The 16,874-nt window shown below is 51.7% G+C and overlaps 8 protein-coding genes and 1 non-coding gene across 9 annotated transcripts; 4 read left to right on the top strand and 5 right to left on the bottom strand.

Moving 5' to 3' along the window:
- Positions 1–84: 84 nt before the first annotated feature.
- Positions 85–2,231, bottom strand: Aspvir_009586 (copper amine oxidase; the record flags this gene model as incomplete). The annotated part of the gene is made up of 4 exons (XM_043272725.1): positions 85–284; positions 330–1,241; positions 1,293–1,872; positions 1,926–2,231. The coding sequence occupies 4 exons, from the start codon at positions 2,229–2,231 to the stop codon at positions 85–87; spliced, it is 1,998 nt and encodes a 665-aa protein (XP_043128660.1).
- Positions 2,232–2,644: 413 nt separating this feature from the next.
- Aspvir_009585 (glycoside hydrolase family 76 protein) lies at positions 2,645–4,142 on the bottom strand (the record flags this gene model as incomplete). The annotated part of the gene is made up of 3 exons (XM_043272724.1): positions 2,645–3,223; positions 3,276–3,976; positions 4,028–4,142. The coding sequence occupies 3 exons, from the start codon at positions 4,140–4,142 to the stop codon at positions 2,645–2,647; spliced, it is 1,395 nt and encodes a 464-aa protein (XP_043128659.1).
- A 778-nt stretch (positions 4,143–4,920) lies between these two features.
- Positions 4,921–7,123, top strand: Aspvir_009584 (putative C6 transcription factor; the record flags this gene model as incomplete). Its single annotated transcript, XM_043272723.1, has 8 exons — positions 4,921–4,968; positions 5,022–5,134; positions 5,183–5,451; positions 5,501–6,045; positions 6,095–6,368; positions 6,413–6,588; positions 6,636–6,819; positions 6,867–7,123. The coding sequence occupies 8 exons, from the start codon at positions 4,921–4,923 to the stop codon at positions 7,121–7,123; spliced, it is 1,866 nt and encodes a 621-aa protein (XP_043128658.1).
- Positions 7,124–9,154: 2,031 nt separating this feature from the next.
- Aspvir_009583 (putative allergen Asp F4-like) lies at positions 9,155–10,207 on the top strand (the record flags this gene model as incomplete). Its single annotated transcript, XM_043272722.1, has 1 exon — positions 9,155–10,207. One exon carries the CDS (start codon positions 9,155–9,157, stop codon positions 10,205–10,207), a length of 1,053 nt encoding a protein of 350 aa, XP_043128657.1.
- A 234-nt stretch (positions 10,208–10,441) lies between these two features.
- Aspvir_009582 (uncharacterized protein) lies at positions 10,442–11,219 on the bottom strand (the record flags this gene model as incomplete). Its single annotated transcript, XM_043272721.1, has 3 exons — positions 10,442–10,658; positions 10,705–10,776; positions 10,822–11,219. 3 exons carry the CDS (start codon positions 11,217–11,219, stop codon positions 10,442–10,444), a joined length of 687 nt encoding a protein of 228 aa, XP_043128656.1.
- Positions 11,220–12,030: 811 nt separating this feature from the next.
- On the top strand, positions 12,031–12,103 carry Aspvir_009581. Its single transcript has one exon. It is a non-coding gene; the product is annotated as a tRNA-Thr (tRNA).
- A 624-nt stretch (positions 12,104–12,727) lies between these two features.
- On the top strand, positions 12,728–14,222 carry Aspvir_009580 (DUF500 and UBA/TS-N domain protein; the record flags this gene model as incomplete). The annotated part of the gene is made up of 2 exons (XM_043272720.1): positions 12,728–14,062; positions 14,115–14,222. 2 exons carry the CDS (start codon positions 12,728–12,730, stop codon positions 14,220–14,222), a joined length of 1,443 nt encoding a protein of 480 aa, XP_043128655.1.
- A 53-nt stretch (positions 14,223–14,275) lies between these two features.
- Positions 14,276–15,069, bottom strand: Aspvir_009579 (glutathione S-transferase family protein; the record flags this gene model as incomplete). The annotated part of the gene is made up of 2 exons (XM_043272719.1): positions 14,276–14,930; positions 14,978–15,069. The coding sequence occupies 2 exons, from the start codon at positions 15,067–15,069 to the stop codon at positions 14,276–14,278; spliced, it is 747 nt and encodes a 248-aa protein (XP_043128654.1).
- Positions 15,070–15,458: 389 nt separating this feature from the next.
- On the bottom strand, positions 15,459–16,569 carry Aspvir_009578 (ketopantoate reductase family protein; the record flags this gene model as incomplete). The annotated part of the gene is made up of 3 exons (XM_043272718.1): positions 15,459–15,611; positions 15,661–16,322; positions 16,377–16,569. The coding sequence occupies 3 exons, from the start codon at positions 16,567–16,569 to the stop codon at positions 15,459–15,461; spliced, it is 1,008 nt and encodes a 335-aa protein (XP_043128653.1).
- Between the last annotated feature and the right edge of the window lie 305 nt (positions 16,570–16,874).

Here is a 16,874-nt window from a genome sequence, read left to right as displayed (position 1 = left end):
TTACTTCATGAGACATGGTGCTTTGCGTATGATAGCACAATAAGATAGAGTTCATCAAGCGTGTATCCAAGTCATTCGTCAATACTACAACTTCACCTTGGCAGGAGCACAGCAAGCAGCCGGCTCGGGGTGCAGCGTTGACCGGTTGAATGACTGGTTAGACGCGGGAACATCCAGCGCCGGGTTCTTGGTAAAGAAGCCATCCGGCTTGAGCATGACACTGACACGTTCGACCGGCATCACAGGGAAATCCTCCACCCGGGGGTTGTGCGTAAGACCAAAAGCTAGGACTGTCAGCGAGGCCTCAACGAGTAGTCAATCAAACTTACTATGCCACAGGACAAGATCCTCGTTCTCGACAGGATCATTGCGCTTCACCCATTTTTCGACACCCTCGCTCTGCTTGCTCTGGTTGGTAAATTCTCCAGCCGCATACAGCTCGTCGTCCTGATACTTTGTCACCCAGATCGGCTTGGTAGCGAACTCGGCCCGCTTGTAGCCAAACGACCTGTTCCCAGCCAGAAGCATCTGGCTCGGCGAGGCCTGCAACTTATAGGCGACCGGGTTATACGTGATGGGGTTGATGCAGGCGTCATTGCGGATCTTGAACACCCGGTGGCGCTCCACGCTGGTGTTGGCGCTGCCGCTGGTCCGCAGGACGGTTTGTTCCGTGGTGTAGCCGACCAAGTATGGGTTATTCTCGTCCTCGGGCATGGGAACGCTATCTTCGTAGTAGACCGTATTTTTGAACCCATCCAGGGCGGGGTCGATACGGAAGGAGAACATGTGCTGGTGGAAAGGCGCCATCACACCAGGCCCAACGTTCGTTCCCCAAGGCACTGTCGTCCCGAATTTCTCGTTGTCGAACGGCACAGTAGAGAGGATACCGGTCGCGCGCACTTCCAGCTCGATATTAGCGGCTTGATCGAAGATAAAGGCAAAGATGTACTCGTAGTTGGAGACGGTGCAGATCATCTGGACTACTAGATGGCGGTTGCGGACCACCGTGGCGGCGCCGGTGCGGTAGTTGGTGTGCTTGTGCTGCAGACCATTATCTTGCTCGTGCAAACAGATGACGTTCTTCAGCTGCACGGGGTTGCCTTTGGAGTCGGAGCGGTACCCGTCAAAGTACTTGATGTGACCCAGACAGTCGCAGCCCAGGGAGAGCTGGTTGGCAGTGATACCAAATCCAACATCGCCAACGTCAAAGGCTTGCTTGCGGTGGTACGGGGCGCGTGGATCTATCCTATTAGCTACTTCTCCTGTCCACAGTTATGGAGCTGAATGCATACCTCCATATGGTACTGTCATCTCAGAAACTGACAGCCGGTAAAACACATTGCGTCCGTCATAGGTGGTGTTGTAGATGACCAACCCTTCGCGGGTGTTGAAACCCACGCGAAACTTCCACTTCTGCCACGAGACCAGGTTTCCCTGTACATGAAATGATGGACCCTCAGGCTGCTGCACAATATATGGCTTCAGATCCGTCCGCAGCGGTTCTGTGAGCAGATCATGCGCGTACTGGATGGTCTCCACCATCTTCCACGGCTGAGTCTCGGTGACCTGGGCGTCCACACCACCCGGGAGATAGTCCATACGGACCAGTTCGCGGGTGAGCGCATCGAACACGGGCGAGAATTTGCAGGGCGCAGAATAGTGGTTATTTTGCGGATGGTCCGTGGTCACCACGTACATGTAGCACTGGAACAGTCGTCGAGATTCCTTGGGGTCGTCCGCCCCGTAGATCCAGGGATCGTTGCAAACCGTCACACCTGGCGGCAGTTGCAATTTGGCAATCTCAGCCTGTACGGCGGGGTGGCTCAGACAGAGTTGCTCGATTTCGATCAGTTCGTCCGCATCGACCGGGCCCTGCTTGTGTCAGAGACATTTCCTGATGGTTCATCGATTGACATAGAATATACCTGAACCTCTTTGGGCAGCTGTTTGGCATACACCACAGACCTTGTCCCCGCATTGAGCAACGCTTTGTAGAATGCTCCATTGTCTAGACGATGGAACAGAACCTGCAACAACCGGGTCGGTGCCGGCGGGAAGGGCTTCCCTAACCTCTCGGCTTCAATGTACGGTACAACCTCCCTTTTCAGAGGTTCGTTGACATCGATTTTCTTATATCTCAGGGGGACTCCCGGGAAAGCCGCTTCCAGAATCTTGACGGCCAACTGGATTTCCCCGGGAGTGATGGGGTCAAAGGGATGAAGCGCCGTCATGATGTGTAGACCGAATCGGAAAGAAATGAATGATTTGCCATGTTTTTGACCAGGGTCATAGGCCTATATATACCCTTTTCTAGGACATATCTACCTGGGTAGGCTGGGGAAAGATACCTGCGCCCTACAAATCCTCCCGTCGTACGCAATGAATGAAAAACCGCTGATTGGTGGTCGGGATGCCTTTCTCCGCAGAGAAGCAGTCACGTGCACAATCCTATTGGCCATCTCCGAACCGGCGTATCTCTTGCCCAAAAGGGTTAGCGCATCACGAGTGTTATCATTTCCTGTTTTGTCCAGATTGACGGAAAAGGACGACCACACGACGAGCAGACTACGCACGAGAGACGTGCTTCGTTTCATCTGACATTCGTTATTCATTACGTTATCATCGCTGTTGTCGACGGCCAGCGTCATGTCACAAAAAGATAAAGATATCCCCCCAGCAGCACCCCCAATCCCCCCGTTGCTACCCACGCGACTACTCGGTCAGCCATGGTGACGATATTAGCATTGTTGGCCAGCGCAGTTCCGTCCGAGGAACCACTCCCCGCCGCACTGTTCGCCTTGCTCGTTCCTCCCGTGCTATTCGTCAAGGGCCCCGCGACCGTATCGAACAGATTGGCCTGAACCACCTCCAACGCCGACATCTGCTGTCCCACCCCTGTCGTGCCGTCGTACTCGCCCGTCGTCCATCGCATTCCACAATACGTTCCCGTCTTGCCGCCAACACATTGCGCTGCTGCTGCTGTGGCCGAAGCCCGCAGCCGAGTCGCAATGGTATCGCGGGTCCAGGGAGCCAACTGCGCGACGTCCCCCATCCAGCGCGCCAGATACGCTTTGAAGGAGTACTGGTCGGTTTGACACGTGTTGATCGTCTCGCAGGCGTATTCATAAAGTACATTCTCGGATGACTTGTTCGGCGAGAGGAAGATCCTCTGCGCGGCGAGGAGACCCTCGATGCGCCTTGTCCATGTGGAGTTGCCTTTGGTCTGGCAGGGTCAGCGGTTTCCTCACCCTTGGAGAACTAACTAGGAGACATACATAGTTCCACATATGGGCGGCCCCATGCAGAAAGACCCCATTGTTATACGTCCACTCGACTCGATTGAGCTCGGAGCAGTTGTCGCTTTCGTACGCCCCGTCGAAGATGTAATATTCCGGACCGATCAGTCCAATGTCTGTGACCCAGTCCCAGACCTTGTTCGCCCATTCGGCATACGTGGCGTCCCCTGTATACCGAGCGAGTCGGGCTGCAATATTGAACAGCCCTCCGTTGGAGATGGAGTTGCGATACGTGTATCCGTTGTTGAAGGGAAAGATCTGCCACTTCAGGCCACCTCCACAAGTCTGATCGTCCCAGCGCGCGATCTGCTCATTGAAGACCGCCTGCGCCATGGCCAGCCATGACGGCGAGTCTTCGGGTGGGTTGGGGAAATTATGTTCGGCCGCCATGAGCGCGGTAAAGGCCCAGAAGGCCTGGTCATCATTGCCCTCGGTGCGGGTCTGGTTGGAAGGCATAAAGTCACCTGTTCCGGCCTGATGCAGAATAGCCTGCATGGTGATGTTGTTGTAGGTATCGTCGCCGGTATATCGCCAGTAGTTGACGAGGGTGCCGAAAAAAGCGCCGGCTTCCCACCAGTAGTAGGGGGCCGGGAGGTTGCCCGGGACGTCGCCAGTGTTGTTGCCAGTGTAGAAGCTGACGAGGTCCCAGGCTAGTCGACTGGCTACCTCTTTGATATTTTCTAGGGGCCATTAGGTCCGTTCGCAGTGAGCAGAGCTTTTGTAGAGCTCACCTGAATCTGTGACGTTGAGGTTGAGCGCGGTCGCTCGTAGGGGGAGTAATAATAACGATAATAATAGACACGAGGGTAAAGATAAAAGCCAGTAGCACGGGCAATGACGTCCCATCTTGGACGTCTCGATAATAATTTCCCACAAGGAGTGTAACGAGACTGATCACTCGAAAGTAATCATCCCAATGAAAAGAGCGACTGTTGAAAAATACTTAGCCCCGATGGTTGCAAGAACCATGTCCATGCCTCAGACTGTGGCAGACAGTGCAACATCCATCCTTCAGCGATGCGAAGGTGAAGACCGTTCCTGAGGTCGAAACATAGAGTCTCTTTACCAGTTTGTTTGTCTGCAGTGCCTGGCGAGATCTAAACTAAGGACACTCAAAAATGGGCAACCATGAAGTAGTAACGTCAGTCGCGCCATCCCAATCGATCAATGACAGACAATAACCGCTGGGTTAGTACAAAGCGCGAGTTAGGCATCTTACAACCAACGGAGAAACAGCTACCACGCAATGCCAATTATCTGATACACCAAGGCGCATCTGAACGGGGCTTGGTGAGGTTGATGAAGCAACAGCTGTTTCAGCCTGGAATTGGTGATTCCGTTTAGACTCCGAGGCAATGAAGATTGATAACTCGACACTGTACTCCTACAGCAGTCTTCTACATCGCCTTCAATGGATTTTCTTAAGATATCTTCCCAACTTTTGTTATCGTCACAATGATATCCAAGATACTCAACTTCTTAATACATCGATGATGGCATTCTGACTTACTGACCAATCAGATTCCGTGTGTCCCTTGCGGGGTTGGTGACTAAATGCCAACAATAGCATCAAGAACACAGCCATAGTGGTAATAAAGGTCAATGGCATATTTCGTTCGACTGAATGAGAACGGGTGGACCACTCAGCTCGTTCCAAGCGCACTTCCAACGCGTACGTCGCCCAGGTTCCTAGCGGAGTGCCCGACTGACTGCCACAGCTGTCAGCGATGTCGAGCTCGCAAGGTCAAATGTTCCGGCACGCAGCCGTGTGACAAGTGTCGCAATCGGAAGCAGGATTGTGTGTTTGAGGAAGATCGGAAGATTGTAGTTTCTGAAGAGTATGTCGAGGAAGACCAGCATGATATCTGGTTCTAACAGAGATTGAGGTTGTTTCTTTCTCTCAAGAGAAAAGTGAGCGAACTAGAAGGCTCGCTTATATCAACCCCGTCAAAGCGGCCTCGTGTCTTCCAGAGTCATGCCAGTCATTCTGAGTCTAGCTGCTCCAAAGATGCGCCGCAGTCAGTCGCTGAACCATGCGGACTCGCTACGCCTGAGCAGCAGGAGTTGAATCGACACGATGAGCGATTCGCCTCCAATCCCTTGGTATCACCATCCACCTACGTGAAGAACAGCGGACGCACACAACGGGCCTGGTGTATGTTATTGACCTGGAAGTAAGAATCCCGCTAATGGTCGACTATCAGTACTTCTCGGTCCTACCTCGACATGGTCGTTCAGTCGTCGGGTCCTCAGCACAATCCAGACCCGAATTAACCCTACAAGCACCAAACCGATTCCTCTAGCCGTCGACGGCGATGCCTATCAGATTCACTGGCGTCAGGTTAGCTCCGAAGAGATCCCAGATATAAGCGGACTCCCTTCTCGTGATCAAGCAATCTACATGGTCAACACGGTCCGCTTCCATTTCGGCCATCTGTATCAGCTCTTTGATGAGGAGGACTTCACCCGTAACTTGGACGAGTTCTATCATAACGCATCCGCAAAGGTCCAGGAATCCAGGCTGTGGTACGTGCAGTTTCTCGTCGTGCTGGCGTTCGGAGAGGCATTGTTGGCGCCGGTGCGAAGGGCATCAAAGACTGCATCATGGACAAAATACTACTCCCGAGCGATGTCACTGTTGCCGGATACCACGGCGCTCTGGCAGGATCCGCTGCTAGCCATCGAGGTTCTGGCGCTGATTGCGCTGTATCTTCACTCGGTGGATATGCGGGACTCGGCCTACTGCTATGTATGCATTTGCCACTTCATGATCGATGGACGACGACTGACGAGCGCAGATCGGTCATGCCATGCGTATGGCTCTGGTGGAAGGGTTGCATCGTGCTCTTCCAGTCGAGCAACTTGGCCAGAAACGCGTCGAACGGTGTACCAAGGTCTGGTGGACGGTATACATTCTCGACCGCAAGTTCTCTTCGTTGATCGGGGCGCCGACTTCGATCAATGACGAGGACGTAACCACAGTCCTGTGGGATCCGAAGAGCTGCTCCCAAGAGACAGCAGCTTTGAGCCTTCATGTGAAGATCACGCAGGTTATCACCCGGGTGTTGAATAGTAAGTGACTTCCAGCTGGTAAGCACAGGCTGACGTTGCCACAGCGGTGTACAGTGCCAACGGAAAGTCGGGCGGCGTCTTCCTCCACGGAATTCGCTCCATATTACATGAGATGACCGATGTATCACGGGAATTGGAGGAGGTTTTCGCTCATCGATTCTCGAGTTCAGTGGATACTCTTTCCGGAGTGACCACTCGCTTGACACTTTCATGTCATTCGGTGGGTGACATTTCTTCGATCAAGACCCAGTTGGCTGATGGGAACAGTGCATTATCGTCACCGCTCGTCCTCTCATCCTGAGTTTGCTCTGGGAACGACTAAGCTGCTTTGAAGAGGGCGACGTCTTCCGAAGTCTATCTTCGCCCGTTTGGACCCTAATCCAAGCGTGTATCGATTCAGCACTCAAATCATTAAAGATTCTAACGGCCCTGCGAGACCAGAATCTCCTTGGTTAGTCCCAATCGCCCTGACTGGTGCGTGCCCTGACAGCAAGACAGAAAGTTTTCTCCCGTTCGACCTCGAGAACCTCTTCTCGTCCTTCTTTATTCTCTCCTTGATCTCCGCCGTCTTGCCCGGCACAGTATTAGACCACAGTTACCGCGATATGGGCTTCAGTCTGTTAGACGAGATGATCGCCAGAGGAAACCGCGTCGCACAACTTCGAAGATCGGAGATTGAGCTTCCGGAAGAGTTGGTGCAACCACTAATGCGGCCAGAGACCCCTCACCGCGAAGAGACGCGGGAATTCCACTGATTGAGTCAATCAATGGAAGGAGTTCTGTGGTTCCCACAGGAGCACAGGAGGAGGAGCTCCTTTTTGACTGGCGGGATTTTGGACTATCATTGAATCATATGCTTTCGGCGACGGATGAGCTGAATGCGAACAGCTTGGTTCCTGGGGCAGAGGATGAGGAGTTACCGGCTGACTTGTGGTTGTGGGGTGATGGTTAGCTTAATTTTCCTTTCTCTCAATGAGAATCGAGCATCGGCATTCGAAATTCGATACTGATCTCTGTCGTGCTGTGAGATATCGTAATGTCGATTTTTCTAGGCTGTATTACTTTATTAATGGCGCTATTGCTCCTTGTCTGATACAGCGGCAACGTACGGTCTGCCGAACGACCGTGTCTTAATGTCTTAGAACAGCCTTTCTTATGAAAATAGGTATCAAACGCAACCTCTTTATCTGAGTGTCCATATCTAACCCATACTTGCTACCATTTGATAATTTTAAACGTCCTAGCAGCACGCAATGTATGAAAACGTGATGCGCATGGCGCCGGGCACGGAGATCGTCAAACATGACACTGAAATTAGTATAAATGGGCCTGCAATGACAGACCTATCTAACTTTTCTGCTCCGTAAGTAGATTCGTAATTGGAAGACCTACGTATGCAGATACGTAGATTCGGACATTGGCCCGGATCTTCAGAATTACAGCGGCTTTTTTTCTGCCTCAGTTGCCGATTGAATTGATCTCCCGTACATGAAAATGCTTGTCATTTAACCATGATGAACATGTAAGAATCGTCCCTCCCATGAAAGCTGTCCATAATGTAAAGCCGTGGCTACGTCCGAAATGTACTTGATTCAGCAGCGCATTGTGCATGCGTATCTCGAGTGCAACGCTTCTCAACACTGATTGTTTTCCGCATCATCGACAATTTGCGTGCCTGGCCTAGAATAGTAGTCAATAGCACCAAGCATTCGTCATCCCGATCTAGAGTTTTGCTTAAAGCCAGTGGCTGCTGTTAGCGTGTCGAAGGCGTTCATTAGAGCCGTTGTATACGTAAGTGAAGGGATCCACTCCCAATTTCCTCTTTGAAGAAATGGGACAATTTCATCCCTCATTATTGTATACTTAAGACGTGTAAACTGATATTTGTTGCATTGAGGAGAGTATAATCCAGGTGGAAAGATGCTCTTATAGGTTGAAAGTCGATGTAGTGTGGTATATGAAGGGCAGTTGCGTACGAAGGGCGCCATAGGTGGAAGGGAGTGAAGAGGACTACGAGGGCGACAGTATCGATTGTTATTCTTTCCAGTGTCAAACGGATACAATTCATAGAATCTAGGCCTCTGGTCGAATTTTAGCCTACTTGGAAATCCCACCGTCCTGCCATAAGGTTACGCCCGGAGATGCCACTGCAAGACAAAAGATGGTAATGCTGCTGTATAGATACCAGCCACGAATCAGGGCAATCCTACTGCATAACCACATTGAAGATTCAAGATCTTTTTATTGTTCCATTGCCAACTCCTGGTTCTGAGTGGCCGAGAATGTTGACGACGCAAGGAGGGCCCGCTTACGTAGGGACGGCATGTTAGTTCCAGGATGACTATCAACAATCAACAAGCCTAGGTCCAGAACGCGCAGACTATATCAATTCAGCTAGTCAGTCGTCTAAACGCTGGTAGGTTCTGGATGGGATGGGCTAATTTGCTTCATATTCTGTAATCCATAGGGTTTGACCCGAGTGGACTGTTGATGAGTACCAACAGACTAGACAAGCGTCTGTGCAATATGTCTGCTTCTCTTGGGCGCTGACGATACACTCTTGGCCATACGTCTTACCTATAGTCGTTAAGGTCTTTGGTCTTTGGCGCTGGTCCCACTTGGCGAGGTTCAGGAGTCTTCATCCGACAGTCATTCATTCATATATCGCATCCAACGCTCTTTTTCACGGGATCACCATCGCTGCCACTCCTTTGATTGTTTTACACCAAGTCTATCAAGCATTAGTCACTCCTTTCTATAAGCAGAGCTAGATTTACCTATTCGCCATGAAGTGGGAGTCGTTCCTTTTGACAGCCATCACCGCTGGCTCGGCCATGGCTGGGGCCCATCATACACAGGAGCATTCTCATCGTCGTCAGCGTCTTGCTCACAATGCAGAATTGAAGGCTAGGCAGATTGACGCCCATGCCAACCTGGCGATCAGCACCAAGACTATCGTCAACCTCGAGGTTGTCACCATGTACACCACTATCACGCGACATGCTCCTGCCCACGAGCCAACTACCACCGTTGCAGCCACAGAGACTTCCATTGCTGACAGCCAGCCTCTCGCAAGCGTCAACCTCGACGTCTCTGTGAACCTTCTGGATATTCTTCCGGCCACCACCAGCACAGCCACTACATTTAGTACCAGCACGAGCTCGAGCACTAGCACCAGCAGCGCCAGCTGGACCTCCACCCCTTCAAATGGCGTGTACTCGACCGCTGGCTTCGGCCAACGCACCAACTCCACCGGCTCCGGAATTGAGTACACCGGGAATGTCGGCAGCCCCTGGGGCAGCAACATCATCGAGGTGACAGCCTCGACGGCCTCACAGTACAAGTACGTCGTGAAGTTTACAGGTAGCAACACCAACGACTGGTTCGTCTCATTCTGGAATAAGATGGGCCCCGACGGCAAGCTGGACGGGTGGTACGGCCACTCGGCGCTCAATTTCACCCTTGCGGCTGGCGCGACCAAGTACGTGGCCTTTGATGAGAACTCGCAGGGAGGGTGGGGTGCCGCCGAGGGCGACTCGCTGCCGACGGACGAGTACGGCGGTTACGCCTGTACGTGGGGCGAATTCGATTTTGGGAATACCGATAACGCTGAGTGGTCTGGGTGGGATGTGTCTGCCATCCAGGCGCAGAAGGCGGGTCTGACGGTGCAGGGGATGAGGATCTGTGATTATAATGGGGAGGATTGCTCGTATATCACGACTACAGCCGCCAATGTGGTGAATGCGTACACGGCGGCGGAGGCGTCTGTTGACGGTATCGGGGGTAGTGTGAGTGCCGGCGCGGTGAGATTGGTGGCAGAGGTTGATTACAGCGGTTGAGCTATTCGACCTCGACTGTACATACACGGTTTGATTGGGTAAATAGATTTCGAGTGTATACATTGATCTATCTTGCTTCTGGATAGCCCTTCATTTTGCCCGCGCAAACCTGTTCACTCTAAAGAGGGAACGGCTGGATAACTGATGGTATTCAAAGCTGTCTACAAAGACAGAAGAAAGGACTGCGCTGAACGAGGTGGATTAGGCGAGATAAGCGAGTTATAACCTTCCACTCTACGAGCTCGACATGGCGGGAATGGTGATGCTCGCAATCGTCCACACCTTTCCGCCCTCGCTCGAGCTCAAGCCAGAATACGTCGCACCGGCAGCCGAAGCAATGGTGTTGCCAAAGGTAGTGTCGGCCGACGCCAGAGTGATCTTCGTGTTGAGGTACTTTTGCTCTGCAACAGTGCCCGTGCAGCCACCGTCACACTCAGTTCCAGTGCCGTATCTACTCGGTCAGCATCATCTCTATAATTTCGGAGAAAACAACTCACCCAGTCATATAAGGTCCAGACTTGTGCGAGTATGTCGACAGAACCTTGCCCGTCTGCGCATTGGTAACATTTCTATCCCCATTAGCCAACATCCGTACAGTGAGTGTGCATACTTACTGCACCCAGGTCTCCTGATCATCCAACAAAGTATACTCGATGCGAACCTGATCCGTTCCGCTCACCGGGCTGGCATCCCCATCCAACTGTCCAAAACTACCGAACACACTGGCCCTTACACACCATTGTCCCGTCGTGGCACCGCACCAGGCATTGTCGGGCCAACTTTCCAACGTGGTCTGGACGAGATCGCCGGTGCCGTTGCTCATCCCGGGCCAGAGGAAGAGCTCGCCGCTTTGAGTTGCAGGCGCCGCACCAGGGATGAGGGTGGTGACGGCGTTGACGATGGTGGATTTGGTAGGACCGAGAGAGACGCTGCCGCCCCAGCTATCTTCACGTTTGATGACGGAGGCGGACAGTCCCAGGGCAGGGAGGAGGAGGCCGAGAACGAGCTTCATTACGATGGTACGAAGAGAGTCAACTGTTAAGCACTGAAAGATTGGTTCTTGATGGCTTTGATTTGACGTGCAGAACTGGGCTTTATGTGTTCCTACGACCACTTCAGGGGCACAAAGAATGCCTCTTCGCAATCTATTCGAGAGCAGGTCAGACTCCAGGAAATCATCTTGAAACGAGTCATACAGCCCCTGGTGCATGTAAATTCTCCACCACTAACTTGTCTTGCTAACTTGGCTTGTTTAAGCTCAAACTTGACAGGGGTGAAACACCGGAAAATTCTTCAGTTCATATTCAATATCACGCCAATGTCGATTGGCGTCCAGTTTTAGTCATTCTTCTCAGCACTCGTGGACCGTTTTTCCGTCCTGGGGGAACTATTACCCTACAGTCTCAGGTGAAGTCTCCGTGTTTTGGAGAGCCTGCCGGGCATACGCCGATGTATGGCGACAGTGTCATAGCTTTAATATTCAAGGCCAAGGTATTTTGGCACTGCCATACTTTGGCAGGATATCGCTCACTCGTTAGGATCACACATGGCTGGCATATCCGGATACATACGGTCACGTCCCGAGATACACAAACAGAGACGATACGGAGCCAGTACGGAATAGCCTAGTTCCAGAGTTTTGATACACAGGGGAGTATAGTCTCTTTTCAAATAAACATACGAGTACGCGGATCATGCCATGCCCCGTTGTTTCGTCATGGACTCATGAATCATGATTTCCATGGTATCCACCTAACCTCTTTTGGCTGCTCGTAGATTTTGCTTGATAGAACCAAAAAATGAACGACCGTTTATCTCAACGAGCTCGCATAGCTCAGTTGGTAGAGCGCATGACTAGTAATCATGAGGTCAGCGGTTCAAATCCGCTTGTGAGCATTTTTTTCGACTCTTGTTTTTGTTTCATCATGATGGTTCGGATGCGAGTCACCCCTTTCTTTTCTTTATTTCTTTTACCCTAGGGGTTATAAGAGTCGTACAACTGAGAGAGTTTATATCTCATATGGATGTGCACTTACGGTGTGCACGTAAGGAACGCCAAAGGCATCATCAACCCAAGACAAGAGCAGTCTATTTTAAGGTGCAGCCTATTTATATATCACTGCAGTATTCCATTGAACATCAGCCATCACCAATTACAGAGATTTATATCATTGCCTTGAATCAGAAGGATAAAGAATGGGACAGTGACTGAGTTACTGACTAGGTGATCAAACTTGATTCACTTCTGCCTGCAACCAACGTATTGAGGCGATGCCCACGGTCGGCAGCACAGCCATAGCCTCTCGCACCGAATCATCACGCACCATTGGGGCAAGTGGGTTGGCTCTCCACGCTTATTATTGCTTGTCTGTTATCAAATCTATGTCTGTTCCAAGCAGCTGCAGATGATGTCGATGGCTTTATCCTTCTGCCTGAAGCCAATGATCGGCATCAGTCTATATAACTCTCCGTTCCTCGAGCAAAGGAATATCAACGTCAACAAAGACCAGCTCATCCAAAATGCCCTCGACAGCAGATAACACCAAAACTACATCCCCTTCTCCTTCAAGCCCCGGGACAAAAAAGTCCCTAACACAGAATAAAGCATGGATCTACGGCAAAAAAGGCTTCGACAAGGCCTGGGACGCCCTGGATAAAGTCGGCGCCCCCGTGAACCGGCTAAGCAACAAACTCGGCTCCGAAGCCTTCTGGCCCATGACACTGGACAAAGAAAGCGAAAAGGCCTCTCGTATCCTGCGCAGTTTCTGCAAGGAAGGAGTATCTGTTGCCGACGATGCGACCGTGGCAACCCGGGAACAGACACCCGACGCGAAGATCGACAAACCACGGGGTAAACCCAAGGTTTTGCAGAAGATTCCTGCGGAGGTGATCCGCCAGGCCAAGGGGATCGCCATCTTCACAGCCATGAGGACGGGACTGTGGTTCAGCGGAGCTGGTGGGAGTGGGATCCTCATCGCTCGCGTACCCGAGACGGGAGAATGGAGTGCGCCTTCGGGGATATTGCTGCATACCGCTGGCCTTGGGTTCCTGGCTGGCATAGACATCTACGACTGTGTCATGGTCATCAACACGTACGAGGCGTTGGAAGCGTTCACCAAAGTGCGGGTGACGCTGGGAAGCGAGATCTCCGTCGCGGCTGGGCCGGTGGGAATGGGAGGGGTGCTGGAGTCGGAAGTACACAAACGACAGGCTCCCATCTGGTTGTACGTCAAGAGTCGCGGCTTCTACGCCGGGGCGCAGATTGACGGGACGATTCTGATCGAGCGCAACGACGAGAATGAGCGGTTTTATGGTCGCAAGGTGCCTGTCAAGGAGATCATGGCTGGTCACGTGCAGACGGACAACGCGTCTGTCAGGATGTTGACGCATACTCTTCATTCGGCGCAGGGCGACAAGCAGTTTGACCAGACTCCGACTGGCGTTGCTGTACCGACAGGGCCGAGTCCAAGCGATTTTGCGCCCGAGGATCTGACGAATTCGAATCTGATGGCACACGGGGCATTGGCCGCTCAGGATCAGACGGCTACCGACAAACAGTTTGACCAGACTCCGTCTGGTGTTGCTGTACCGACAGGACCGAGCCCAAGTGATTTCGCGCCCGAGGATCTGGCGAATTCGAATCTGATGGCGCATGGAGCATTGGCCGCTCCGGATCAGACGGCTACCGAAACTCCTGCTCCCGTCACCGACCGTTCCGTACCCTTGGATGGCTCCCAGAGCGAGGAGGCCGTTGCTGCGCAGATGGAGAGCATGGGGTTTGCTAGAATTGATATCGATCGGGCCATGAGAGCGGCGTCCTTCAACCCCGATCGCGCCGTGGAGTATCTGCTAAATGTAAGCTGACCAGCCCTAGTGCATTTCGCTCGACTAACTGATGATTTTCCAGGGGATCCCCGATGATGACCATCCTGAGCAGCAGCAACAGCCGGCCGGTGGTGCCGCGACAGATCATCCCGAGCATCCAGCTCCTCCTCTTCCCCCCAGACTTCACTAATGCCGCTTAATTTATGATGAAGCCATGAATCTGCATATAGACATTTGAATCCTTTATTTGACCTCTGCATACTTTTCCAAAGCACGATGTAACTCTCCCCATAATCCATCATGCCAACTGAGCAACTGCTCCCACTCCTCTATCGTCTTTCTGTAAAACTTCAACCAGCTACCTACAATGAAATCGGCATATGTAGGCGTATCACCCTCAAGAAACGGGCCTTCCGTTCGGCGGTACGCCTTTGCCAGCTCTCCCAGCGCACTCTGGAAGCTCTCGAGCATCCGCGCCCTCTCCTCGCCTGTGATCATCAGATCCTCATAGCGCTCTTTGCCCGCTCGCTTGGCAAACGTCGCTTTAGACTCCTCCGCTGTTGCAGGATTGAAAGGCATCCCCTGGACACACAGAGCGCAATGCTGAGTGAAGAGAGCATCGACCTGGGAATTGAACGCAGAGATAAGCCCAACAGTCGAAGGAGGGAATAATCTCGGCCCCTCGGGGTAGAGTCTGTCAAGGTACTGCGCAATCTCAAATGAGTCGCCCACAAGTTCGCCAGTCGAGTTGTTTCTGATGATTGGAAGGGTGTAGAAGGGACTGCCGTCGGGGAGGACTCTGTTGGCTGGGAGGCCGAGTCTCTTGCGCACGGTGGGCACTTCGGGCAGTTCTACCCATTCTGTTTGATAGTGGGCTTGTTTAAAGTTGAGGGCGTATCTGTTGCATCTTAGCTAATGTGCTTATCGGTAGTGAATGTGACGTACCTTGTTTTCCAGGGATTCGGCGCATAGCAAGTGACTGGTGGGGCGGAGGCAATATCATAGAAGAGAATAGCAGGCTTGGAACTGGATTCCATTATGGCGATCTGATAAGATGCGGACCGTGTACTCTGTAGTAGATGTATTTGACGGGCTGAACCAGAAGAACCAGCTTCAATGATCAATAGAAGGATGAATGGTGTGATTAAGGTCGAAGATGGTGAAATCTACCATCTTTATATACAAGACTTCAACCGTCGTTGCTCTATTCTTGATTGATTGATTTCTGAATAGCATAACTTGCACGGATCATAACGGATCATAATGAGCCAAGATGACTCATGCTTGGCATTTTGCTGTCCTAATGCAGTTAGACTCTGTCTGCTGGACGCTAAAATACATGAAATCTCCTCCATTTGGATTTGGCTGCAGTTTTAGTCTCATGCACAGCAGCAACAGAAAAATATGGAGATCAGAAAGTTGAATCTTATGATATTCTAATTCTTCTCTCGCTGGCCACTCTCCACTGAATAGCGGAGCAGAGCTCGTACAGAACAGACAAGATAGGTGTAGAAACGCCTCGTTTCTGTGCCTCGCGAACCACCTCGCCGATCAGATTCTCGTGCTCAAGTAGATTGCCCTACGATTGTGAGCCCACAAAGCTAATCGAGGGATAAGTATGCACATACCTTTTGCATATCTTTTTGCATGCTAGGAGCAATCTTCCTCTCCATCGGGTTCTTACGAATCGTTGTCTCGATGATATCATCTGGTAGTTCAATCCCCACGGCCTGAGATACTTTCACCACCTCCTGCATCGCAGGAATTACCAAGCGATCAAGAGCACTCCCTGCAATCTGTAAATCGCCCGTATTGACCCCAGTCAGCGCGCAGATGGGATTCAAGGTCGCATTGTACACCAGCTTGCTCCAGCGATCTCGCTCCCAGTTTGGCTCATATCGCACGTTAGTCTTGCCTCCCGCACCGTAGATATGCACAAATTGCTCCGCAGCCTTTTGCTGGGTATCCTGGTCGAGAAGCGGGTTGCGAAAGGCGCCAATGTGGAGGTCATCTTCCTCTTTCTGTTTGATCACTCCGTGCGCGATTTCGTGAGCGTCGCATCGGCTCACCCCGGAGAGAACGACGTTCTGCGGGAATCGAGAGAGGAATGGTTTTTCAATGTTCAATCCATTCTGAATGAGAACAATCACTGTATGGCCCGGAGTCACTGCCGGGGCGATTGTCTCGCATATAGAAGGCGTGACGTCCGGGATGTTCTTGGTGGTACAGACAATATAGTCGAAGAGGGTACTACGGTCCTCTTTACGGACGTGAGGAACCGCATTTAGGACTGTAATGCTCTGTCAGCCACGCCATGTCATTCTGTAAAAGGAGGGGCGCAAACCTGTAGTCGGCCGCCAGTTATGTATATGACCGTGTTCGCACGAGAGAATTTCAATTCCTTTGCTTACGACCGCTTCATAGTTAGACCGCAGGACACAGGTGACTTCGGCTAACCCTCCGCGCTCAAGATTGAGTGCGGCAATGGTACCAATTCCTCCAGTTCCAACCAAGAGCACGCGGGCCTTTGGAGGCATAGTCAGCGGTGTTTAGTGACTTCCTGTTGCGAGTTTGAAGTAGTCACTGATACCAAGCTTTATGTCTGGAGTATCCTTGAGTGTACGGTGATCACCTTTCCTCCCGGAGATGATAGTGCTTTACCCCCCTTGTGAGTCACAGGTAGGCTATATCAAGGAAAGCCTCGGCGGTGGGGTTGTCATCGATTAAGCTAAGGTATAGGAAAGCGATCCCAACTCTATCCCATTCAAGCGTTTGTCACACATTTTACCCCTGTACCTCTCGATTCTAAATGGTATTAGGGCTTCCCCGCGACCTGACGTCA

Source organism: Aspergillus viridinutans (genome assembly GCF_018404265.1).
Source record: "Aspergillus viridinutans IFM 47045 DNA, scaffold_8, whole genome shotgun sequence".
Lineage (NCBI taxonomy): Eukaryota > Fungi > Ascomycota > Eurotiomycetes > Eurotiales > Aspergillaceae > Aspergillus > Aspergillus viridinutans.
This window is presented reverse-complemented; position numbering and strand designations above follow the sequence as displayed.